This window comes from Balaenoptera musculus, chromosome 5 (genome assembly GCF_009873245.2).
Source record: "Balaenoptera musculus isolate JJ_BM4_2016_0621 chromosome 5, mBalMus1.pri.v3, whole genome shotgun sequence".
Lineage (NCBI taxonomy): Eukaryota > Metazoa > Chordata > Mammalia > Artiodactyla > Balaenopteridae > Balaenoptera > Balaenoptera musculus.
In genome coordinates this window covers 106826401-106838414 of record NC_045789.1, presented here as the reverse complement: position 1 = coordinate 106838414, position 12014 = coordinate 106826401, and the positions used below count along the sequence as shown (strand labels likewise).

Below are 12014 nucleotides of genomic sequence, written 5' to 3'. Positions count from 1 at the left end.
ACTCTATATTGACCCTTAACCAATGCGGAGTTTGGGGTCTTTGACATCTCCCCCAACACCCCCGCCCCACACAGCCAAAAATCTGAGTAAAACTTTAGAGTTGGCCCTCCTTATCCATGGTTCTGCACCTGTGGATTCAACCAACCACAGCTCATGTAGTACAGTAGTATTTACTGAAAAAAATAAGTGGACCCATGCAGTTCAAACCCATGTAGTTCAAGGGTCAATCAACTGTACTATGCTTGTTCCTATACTGGGGATGGGGGTGGTGGCTGGTAGGGGGAGAGTGTATACAGCACGGAAACCCTGGACAAAGGGATGATTCATGTCCTGGGCTGGTTGGAGGAGAGTGTATAATTTCAAACTTATGAACTGTTTCTTTTTGGAATTTTCCATTTAATATTTTCGGACCATGACAGACCATAGGTAACTGAAACAGAGGAAAGCAAAACCACAGATATGGGGGGACTACTGTATACGTCCTCTCATTTTATTCATCTCATTGGTCCTACTATCTTCTGGAATTACAACACCTTAGGGGACTAGCATGTATGCAGTGTCTGCTAGATGTCAAAATCTTTACATAGATTTTTTCTTGATTTAATCATTTAATTCTTTTAAAAAAATTTTTAATACTTTAAATAGCTCTTATTATCTCTTGCAATAACATGACAAGATCACCTAGCCAGCAAACATTCCAGATGAACTCTGAATCCAGGTCTGACTCCAAAGCTCACAGGCTTTCCATTACATCATGCTATGCCTCCTCTGACCAACATACTTGGAGCTGGAAGGAAGCTTAGAGACCATCTTTTTTAATGAAGAATTTCTGGGTATCACTCTTAGGTTCACCACTGATTTAAGAGAAGAAGGAATGGAATATGTGCTGGTTACACATAAAGGAAGTGACAAACAATGGAAAGGACGAAGAGAAATACATCTAAATTTTTTTCTTAAACCATTCCTATCTACAGAAACTGGTATGAAATCTAATTTCTAATTACATTTAAAGCATCTGACCCAGAGAGTTTGTAATATAATACACAATGGATAGATTTATTAATATACACACTGATAGATCTGACAACTGTAGAAAGAGTATCAAAACATAAACTATGAGTATCTAATAAAGGTTAATGTGCTGGTGGAAAAACACCCATATTTAATCAATGGTTCGCTGACAACATAGCAAACAAGTGTTTCACTGACTGACCCCCAAAATTTGGTATTGTGGTTCTCTGTACATACACTGAATTCTAATAAAGGATAAAAATTGAATTGTAAACTTATCTATTGGCCAAGGTAATGCATATGCCAAAGTAAATGTAAATATTTTTGATCCAAATAAATGCTGCAGAATCCACGGACTATAAATTAAGGACCTTTCCTTCACATTTCTACTTCAATTAATCTATATGTCATTAAAGTTTTAACTATAACACACCCTATGATGTAAGCCAATGAAACATAACCGAACAGCCAGGAAACCTCAATCCACGTATCTCTGCTATATGTGGTGGTAAATAAACAAAATTAATCATCACTCACTCTCAGAATGTCTTTCAACTGGCAGCTTCTAAAAAACAAGGCAAGATTCTAGACAAACTGATTGATTCTTCTCTAAGAAAATATACGTTGATAAAGATACCGATATAGTCTAAGAACATATATGTTGGTAAAGATACACATATAGTCTAAGAACATATATGTCAGTAAAGAGTATGTATTGATTTTTAATGTAAGACATATTTTGAAAAATAGTAAGACTATGCCTAATTCACACTCCCAAAACTAAGCTTGTGCTAGATGTATTTATGACTCTACTAGGCATCCTGTCCTTGGGGGTTTTTGTTTACTTTTTAAAGATTCATTTAACATTTATTAGCCTTTTCCTAGTCCAAACCATGCATATAGGTGTTGTTATACCCCATTTTACAAAAAGGCCAAGTGGCTGGTCCAAGGTCACAAATGATGAAGACAAGATTTAAATTCAATCTCTCTAACACCAAAAGTTATTCTAATTCTCTATGTTCCCATTTACTCCTTTCTTTAGATGTGGGGAGTGAACAGGAAGTCAATGACTGGATTCTAGTCCCAGCTCTCACATTAACTTGCTACATTCCTCTTCCCCAGGTGGAGCCTCAACTTTTATATTTACAAAATGAGAAGGTTGAACTGAATGATCTCTAAATTTGCCCCAACCCAATCATGCTCTGAGCCTTTGCTTCTCAAAGAAAGATTCTTAACCAGATATCTTAGAAGCAAGCTTGGTCCCAGTTGTGTGCTCCTGTTCCTCCTCTTTAAAAACTTCCATGCAATTATGTTACAGGTAATTGGCTTTAAAATTCAAATAATGCTAAAAGGCATGTAATGACTCAAATAATGCTAAAAGGCATGTAATGACAAAAAAAGCTCCTTGTTCTGTACACACTTCTCTACCCCGAAAGAAAATTTGGTGACCAAAGCTAATGCTTTTCAACTCATTGGTTTTCTTTCCTGAAATCCATCTCTGTTTTTCTATATAATAAATGTATATTGCTCTTTCAAATCAAAACTAATTGTGCCGTACAATTTTTTTTTTTTTTTTTAACATCCAAGACTTTCCCTGCACAGAAGTTCTATAAAACGCTCTATGGTAAAATTTTCCACTGTGTGAAAACTGTCAAATAATTGGCCAGCTCCATTTTTTTTTTCCTGAAGACATCTTTCCTGGGCCTCCTGACCTTTTAGTAAAACATGGGCTCACTGCTTTCTATGCCTGCTACCTAGCTCTGTCTGGTCCTGTGACTTCCCTTTGCCATCATACCAAGAACTCTCTTCACCCACTCTTGATTAGATACCACTTATTCCTTTTTATTATCTACTCTCTTATTTTAGTGAAGCACATCTTTTACATAACTATGCACATTTTCTTGAGACATTTTCTTTATTACTTTCATACATGATTGATTGATTGGTCAGGCATAAAATTTTAGGTTGGAAACTTTCCTTTAGAATTTTGAAGGCATCGCTTCACTGTCTTCTAGCTTTCCATGTTGCTATTGAGAATTGTGACGGCATTTTGATTCCAGATTTTCTCTATGTGACCTCTTTTGTTTTTTTCTCTTTGGGAGCTGTTAGGAACTTCTTTTTTTATCACAACACTTCTCCTTTTTTAAAAATTTTTTATGCTTTTCCCCCCACAACAATGTGCCTTGCTTTAGGTCATTTTTTAAGTGGGCTTTTTCAGTCAAGAGAAACACATCCTGACACATGGTCATATATTAGTTCTTTGATATTTTCCTCCCCACCATTTTATCTGTTTTCTCTTTCTGGTTCTCCTATTATTGAGAATACTGAGGTATTGGATTCATGGACTAAATCTCTATTTGAGGAAAAAAAAAAAAAGCTTCTTTCAGCTCCTATCTCTATGTCTTTTTTTTTTGGTCCTGTTTTTTTCAGGTGATGTCCTACACTTCATCTTTTAGATTTTCTACTTGCTTTTTATTTTGGCTAACATGTTTTTAGAAGTTCTTTCTTGTGCTCTGATGGTTCTTGTTCTCTGATGGTTTTTCTTTTTCATTCTATCTCTGTTTCATTAATGCAATATCTTTTCTAATTTCTCCTTTCGTTGTGTTTGTTCCTTTGGTCTCTTCTATTTTGGAAGTTTTCCATGTTTTGATATTCCTTGGCTGTCAGTTCATATAAGAGTGAATCACTAAAAAGTTGATCGGAAGTCTGAATGAAAGGCTTGAAGGTGGGCTTCCTTAGTGACTGGGTGACCAGGTGGCCAGCTGGCTTTTTAAAAAAAAATTACAGCTATCGTATTTTCTCTGGGGATAGTTCTGATTCTGTAAAGAGACTCTTTTAATCTCTGATTGAGGAGATGATTCTGGCTTCTGAAGGAATTCTGGAATTAAGGGCACTTAGTTCTTATTTTCGGTGTCACATCCTTCTCACCCTTCTCTCCCTATACTTGGAGAGTCTGTATTACACTTTTCTCATAGAATAAACTTCCGGTCTCTTGCAGGAGTTGGGGGAAATAGTTACTTGCCTACACAAGGTGGTGGTGGGAATCTGGGTCTCTAAATAAAATTTTTAATTAAACATGATTCCAGCCCCTTCTTATACCCTTCCTCTGTGGTTTCTGGTATCCTGAATTCCTGAAATTTTCTGGGATTCTGTGAGAACAAAGTGACTTGCTTCCTGATAGCCCTCTTGACCCTCCCTCTCCCCAAGCATTTAAGTCTGATTTTCCTCTTCTCTACTCAATAATTTTTTCTTCAGTCAGTCTGCTTTCTATCTTCAAATATTGTAGTTCAAGTTATAGAATCTTGAACATTGTTTCATTAAAGATGGAGGATGATTTTTCTGGTTCTTGTTCTCTTTGTTATTTGGGGGTCTGATCTCTCTTGGGGAGAAGGGGGTTGCAATACCTCTATCTGTCAACTTCACCTGGAAAGTCCTTCATTGCCTTAATGATTTTTTAAAAATTGTGTTTGCAGAATATATAATTTCTCAAGTTCCTTTCCCTTTAAAACAAGGATTACATAAATCATTCATCAAAAGTGTTACTGAATTACATTCTATAATTGTATATGCTTCTTCTAATTACATAACTAGAAATGAGCTTGTAATTAAGCACTTAGCACTGATGAATCATAAACAATCATATTAAAAATTGTTATGGGTGAAATAGAAAAAAGTAAAAACAGATAACTCAAAAATAAACTGTTTAGAGATTTTGATATATATTGATAAATAGAAAATATTCACCAATACTGTTAGAAATCAATACCTTATCACCTGTTTGAGATGACTCTATGTTACTATTGAAATTACCCGACTAAAACATTTCGGTGGGAAAGTTGTTCAGCACTGACACAGTTTTTGTTTCTTAATGCAAAGTGTGTTTTTCCATAGTCATGGCCCTTTCAGTAATACTGTTTGACAACAAGGTTTTTGTCATACTGTTTGAGAGCACAGGTATTACTACACATAATAAATTAGGTCTTAAAAAGTAAAATCTTATAAAGTAAGTTTTCACAACAAGGAAGATTATTTATCTTGCACTAGACGAGAAGGTGATAATAGACTTCTTAAAAAAATAGGCTTAAAAAGTCCACTTTTAAAGCAATTTTCTAAGTTGCCCTTTAAGGGTATGATAATTGATATATACTGTTTTAGTTTGGACTGCTCTTAAAAAACTATCATAAACTTGGTGGTTTAAACAGCAAACATTTTTCTTAGTTCTGGAGGCTGGGAAGTCCAAGATCAGGGTGCTGGCAGATCTGATGTCTAGTGAGGACCCCCTTCCTGGTTTGCAGATGGCTGTCTTCTCACTGTATCATCACATGGTGGAGAACTAAGAGGGGGCACAAGCTCTTTTCTTATAAGGGCACTAATTCCACTCAGAGAGCACCACCCTCATGACCCAATTACCTCCCAAAGGTCCCACCTCTTAATACCATCACATGAGGGGTTGAGGAATTCAACACATGAATTTTTTGGTGGTGGAGGTGGGGCACAAACTTTCAGTCCATAACACATATTCAATTCAGGGTCATACAGCTGCATACATTCAACCTGGAAGGAAAAAAAACCTTCTCGGATGTTTCTCAATTTTGAAACGAGTTTTGTATTTAAAAACAAAACCAAAAGGTATTTCTAAGATAATCAAATACTTGTTTTAAAAGAAATTATATATACATATATAATTATATACGTATCTTGTATGTTCAGAATTCTTTTAGATACCTTATAGTAATCCTTAGGGTCCTATTAGCCTTTCTTGGCTAAATAAGCTAGGTATCTATCCATAAAATATTAAGCACATATATTTATTTCTTCTATTTTTACTGCTTACAGTATGTGAATATAAAAATGATAACATGTTAAATATGGAATATTCTGAAAATTTTGAATAAAGAAAAATATTATTACATAGTATCTAGAGATAGCCACCTTAAAAAAATACATATTAGCATAATTTCCTCTCATCCTTTTTAATGCAGTTTTCACATGGTTGAGATCACACTGCACAGAGTAAAAAGAGGCCCAATTTTTTGAGTACTTCCTAAATGCTAGGCAACTTGCTAAGTGCTTCATGCACATTGTATCAACATCCCATGAGCCAGATATGTTACGTCCATGTCATAGATGAAAAAACTGAGGATTGAGGATGAGGCCATACAACTAGTAAGTGGACAAGCGGAGACTTTAGCACAAGTTAAATTCAATGTTAAAATGCATACTCTTAACTATTATGTTTATATAATTTTCTCTGTTTACCATTATAACTAACATTCCATGTCATTAACAAATCATTACAAATATCATGTAAATGAAAAATTTCAAAGCTCCCATATGATTAAGCCCCCTTCACTGAAGCCTTACAGTCAATAATATTTTAAAAGCCTCACAGTAATAATATTTAAAAAATCTTTGCAAATGTTAAGAGCAAGAATGGAATATCTTTGTTGTTCAAGTTGAAATGCATCTGGTTACTAGAGATTTTGAATGTTATTTATAAGCTTATTGGACATTTGTATTTCTAAAGAAATATATTTCTCAAATAAGCACAACGTAAATCAGAAACTACAAAATGCTCTTTGGAACAAACACTGTATTACCTCATTGATTCTGGTTACATGGGGGAGGCACAGCCCTTGGGGGTGATGGAAGACCTTGTTTAAAGACCTGAAAATATTTAGATTTGTTCTCTTCCATTATTTCAAGTCACACTAGTTTAACAATGTTAGTAAATCTATTCATTTTTGCCTGATATAGGTTGTTGTATTAATGGAGATAAGACTAATAATTAGTATTTCACTTCTCATGTATAATTGATTTGTTTTAAGTTCTGCAAGATAGTTGGTTCGAAGACTTTAAAATTCTCCCCTTAAAATCTTGTTTACATCATTAACTTTTATGTCTAAAGAAAAACAGTAGAAGAAAAAGGCATTTACTAAGCCAAGATAAATGCCAACTAAACCCCTATTTGAAATACCACAAAATTGTGAATTAATGGAGTTTTCATGCATTTCTGATACCTGTTATTCTGATTTCCTCTCTAGTTACAGTATTTTCATTGGAATCTATTTAATACAAGAGTTAGAGCCACTGGTGCATTTAGTTTGATTTATCTAGTGACAATACTACAATTATCCTCCTAGGCAAATTATATTCTTTTTTTAAATAAATTTATTTATTTTATTTTATTTATTTTTGGCTGCATTGGGTCTTCGTTGCTGAGCATGGGCTTTCTCTAGTTGCAGCGAGCGGTGCTACTCTTCGTTGTGGTGCGCAGGCTTCTCATTGCGGTGGCTTCTCCTTGCGGAGCATGGGCTCTAGGCGCACGGGCTTCAGTAGTTGTGGCACACGGGCTCAGTAGTTGTGGCTCACGGGCTCTAGAGAGCAGGCTCAGTAGTTGTGGTGCACGGGCTTAGTTGCTCCATGGCATGTGGGATCTTCCTGGACCAGGGCTCGAACCCATGTCCCCTGAATTGGCAGGCAGATTCTTAACCACTGCACCACCAGGGAAGCCCACAAATTATATTCTTGAGAGTAAATCTAATTTTGGTTTAATCCTCCAAGTGATTTAAATTCATTTTCCATATATCTTGACAAAGTAATTATGAAAAAAAAACCACCCATTATGGATACATTACTATGATATTTGGGAAAAATATCACTTCCCAAAAGACATATACATTGTTAGTTGGTGTTAGTGAATTATATGACTTTGAAAGTTACAAGAATATGCCAGAATGATTTATCACTTTTAAGCCACAGAAGGGTAAAGAGATGTATGGCTGATAGGCTGGGAATTTTGTGATTTGAGAGGTGAGTAAATAGGCAGCAATATCTTGCTACCTTATACATTCTGCCTGGTGTACTGGTAACATGGGCATTAGTTTAATGGTTTGTTTTGTGGGAGAAGCTTTATCCTCCACCTCATCATTTATGTAAAATTTAAGCAGCATATAAATATATATTTAATTTGAATTTGCTGTATGAGATGTCTATATTTTCCTGAATATCCTTATTAACAGTTTTCTTAAAAGTTTACTTCTCTTTCTATAAGCTTGGCTTGAGATAACCAATCTATATTATATCTACAAAGGAAACAAACTATATACTTTTTAGGCTATAAAAATAACAATAAACCCCACAAATTTGCAGTAGTTGGTATTTAAGAAATGAATTTCATTGGACAAAAATCATAAGTCCTACAAAGGTCTGAACTTCTGAGACTGGACAAGAACTCCACCTAGACAAGCCCATTGTATATGTTATATGAACATATACAGTTGGGAATGCAAATTAGCACAACCTTCCTAGAAAGTGATTAGGCAAAGGTATCAAAAATCTTAAGTGATGCCTAAGATATACATAATAGTAACAATTACATTATAATAACAACAAAAAAGAAATACGATTAATGAGTAGGGAAAGTATTCATGACAATTTCAGGTAAAGCAGGACCTATGTAGTATGACCTCAACAATGTTAACACGTGTGTAAACATGCATTTGTTTGTGTGTATAAATACATAAAGACTAAAGGGTTTTGACAGTATTTATCTCTCACTAGCTGAAATACTGGTGATTCTTCCTTATACTATTATGTAGTTTTCTATATTGAGCACTTAGTCCTATAAAAATAAGAAAAAATTATTTAAAACAGATACAAGAACAGCAGCAATGTTAACATCTTAATGAAACTCAAATTCCACCAGAGCATACAACCCTGGGTTTAAGGGAACTGGGAGAATCACTTTATCTTTGGTCTTTTTAGTAGCATCAAACAGTAACAATTTGATCTGAAGGTTTCAGAAACATCACCAATATACTTTCTGTCTATTGGAAACTTAAAATACATGTAGATATCAAATCCTTGCTAAAGAAAGTATTATCTAAAAGCAACTCTAGTATTTACAGGCTGTTAACAAGCTATTTTTTTCCTATTATATTCTCTGTTTTTCTCTTCTTTCGTTATCTTCTAAAAATGTAGAATAAACCAAGCGAAGTCATCTTCATTAGAATTCATTTATTCATTCAATTAGTAACTATTTTTAAGTACTTGCTATGTGTCAAACAATTTTTTAGGCACTGGAGATTCTGCAGTGAAGAAAATAAAGTTCTCGTCTGGTAGAGGAACAAATATTATCTCTACCATGTAATGATGAAATGCTGTGAATGAAGTAATATTCATTAATAGGCTAGACTTTATAGACAGTAGAAAACAAAAGTTATAAATTTCTTGTTTAGCAAAGAAAATAAAACTATCACCTTTTTATTTTTCTTATTTAATTAAAGAAATTGAAGTTGCTTGATTACTTACCCCAATATTAAATGTCCCTGTAAAATACTCCATATTTGCTTGAATGAACCAAATGTTGCTTAACCCTAGTTTGTCACTTCTCTTCTTAGCACGAATTAATGATAATTCCTTGTTTTCTATTAATGTAACCTAGATTGTACCCAGGAAACAATAGTATATTCAGTAACATAATTCAGACATTAGGGTAAAGTATTATTACTGTGTTTACTAGCTTTAATAATGTAGATATTATATTGATCCTTATCCTATGCCAGGAAGTAGGCCAGATAATATAGTACAAAAATGAACAAGGTCCTTGAACTCTTGAAGCTCCTAGATATAGTGATATAAGTGAAACAGGCAATTATAATACAGTGAGTGATAAGTGTTTAATGAAAGACATATAATGTGTTATCAGAGCACGCAGACTTGATGACTAAGGGAGGTTTCAGTCATTTAATATGAAAGAGTAACATATTAACTGAGGCCTGAAAAGTGAATAGAAATCAGCTGTGGGAATAAAGGTGTGTTTCTAGCAGAGAGAGAAACGTATGAAGGCCCAAGATAAGAAAGATACGGTGTATTTGAAGAACTAAGAAAACTGGTATAGCTGGGGTACAGTGTGTGATGGTGACAGTGGAGGTAGGGAGACACGGTGTGGGGTGTAGGAATCAGGCTGGAGAGGTAACAGGGGCCAGATCATGTGCAATGAAAGGAGGTCTGGTTGCTGCAATGCATAGTATGGATTGGTGGGGGAGAGGCAGAAGGCAGGGCAACAAGTTCAGAACTTCTAACAGTAATCCAGGCCAAGGAAGGTGGGAGACCATCACTGGTTCAGATGGAGAAAAAGTGGGCCAAGTTAAATCACTTTCATCACTATCATTCCTAGTTTGGTCCTTATTTTGTCCTTATGCTTGTCTTTATGGAAAAATCCTGGATCCCTTTGTATAAAAAGCCTGTCAGAGGATACTTGGGGTCAAAGGTTTTCCAGCCTTTATTCTAGTCAAGACTTCCTTTTTCCAGTTTCAACATTTCTAAGTTTCCAGAGCTGTTGGGAAGGGTAAAAAAGACACCATATCCCTGCCTGACTCTACATCTCCAGGATTCTGCTCTATGAGCTTTATTCCTCTTACTCCAACCATGAAATTGTTGTTTTCCTTAGTGATGAAAGGAACATCTGCCTGTTTCTCCCAGTATTCCTCATTTATTTTGCTCTTTATTTTCTAAGAAAGATAAAGAATAATACTCTCTACTCTCTATCATTCTGCTACATATCATTCTGGCTAGTCTATGAGTTCTTCCACATTTTTTCTTCTGAAAATAATCACTTTAATTATTTTGTAATTTCCGGAGAGCTCACAAACAAAGGATCTGCCCCAGTTCAATCATCAGATCCTAGACTTCTATGCTGAAAGATGGTCACTGTGAGGAAATGATTTAATATTACAGAAGACTAAAAGCAGCACAAACTTCTAACAAATGGTGGCAACAATCGTATAAATTATGGTACATTTACTTAAAAACATATTATGCAGTCACATTTTAAGTGCTATTTTAATGGTGATATTTGAAATTATCTGCAATAGCAAAAAACATTTATAAGATTGAGCGAAAGCAGGGGATTGAAATTGTACTTGCATTTTTAGAATTTGCAGCAATAAGCATCCTCATGAACAATGACAAAGAGAACATGGGGAGAAATGCATTTGGTGGATCAGTTGGTAGATTTGGGGTTTATCTTTTTCTTTAAAAAATGTTGTTGTTACAATTCTGATACAATGAATAAAAATCAAGCTACCAAAGAATATGCTCAACAAGTTTCAGAAGCTAGTATTTCCAGTATAAAACTATGTTGACAATTAAACTGGCTTCATCATTAATTATTTTATTTAAGAGTGGAATAATTATTTCTTTTAAAAATTATTTAAAACTACAGCCCTTTTATAAAAAATAAAAAAATGTAGTGGTCCTACTTACTTTTCTTCCCTATGATTCTGAATCTTAGAAGTTTAGTTCAAAGAAATATAAAATGCCTGGGCCACATATTTGACCTGGGTGAATGATTATAAACTCAAAGGGGAGGGAAAAGCCAGACTCAGCTAACTGAATTGTGTAGTTTCCTTTCGTCTATTATTCTGACTTTACCTGGCATGATGGCAGCATGTGAGCAAGGACAATCCCAACATGGCCCTGAAAAAGGAAAAAAAAGAAACAAGTTAACTTTGGTTTCTAAGGCTTTTGTTTATTCTGAGACAATAATCTTGCCAAATAAAAACATGACATTTAATGTAGTATAGTAAAGTCACATCATCTTGGAAAGGCTAAAGAGAATAAAGGAGAGATAGAATACCCCGCCGCTGCAGAAATCCACAATTCTGTCACCAGGTTTGGCCTGATTTGTCACCACATAAACAAGGTTGTTTAACTGTTGCTGCTTCCTCAAAGCTCGATCACTGGACATTTTACCTGGGAAAGACAAGAGATGAAGACAATGACACGTTATATGTTGTAGGGGACTGAGATGGCACTCATGGGCTAGACTAGCAACCTACAGGAAGAGCGGTACAGATGTAAGTGGATTACACATTCCATGTAATCCACCATGAGAGGATTAGAGAACTGGAACCCAGAGGTGAACTCGATTTTGCTTCTTTTTACTTTTATTCCTACCCAACTTTTCTTTCAATAGTCATTAACAGAAAATCTATGAA

At 34.9% G+C, this 12014-nt stretch overlaps 1 protein-coding gene across 4 annotated transcripts in view; it reads right to left on the bottom strand.

Moving 5' to 3' along the window:
- Positions 1-12014, bottom strand: part of GSTCD (glutathione S-transferase C-terminal domain containing) — a 130702-nt gene that overhangs the window by 17327 nt on the left and 101361 nt on the right. For 2 of the 4 annotated variants that reach the window (XM_036853362.1, XM_036853363.1), the window contains 3 exons: positions 11654-11769; positions 11449-11493; positions 9325-9453 (listed from right to left, as the gene is read on the bottom strand). In XM_036853362.1, the coding sequence (XP_036709257.1) occupies positions 9325-9453; positions 11449-11493; positions 11654-11769 (290 nt within the window). Of the gene's footprint in view, positions 1-9070; positions 9174-9324; positions 9454-11448; positions 11494-11653; positions 11770-12014 lie in introns of those variants that run through there. The other 2 variants (XM_036853365.1, XM_036853364.1) reach the window with 2 other exon arrangements.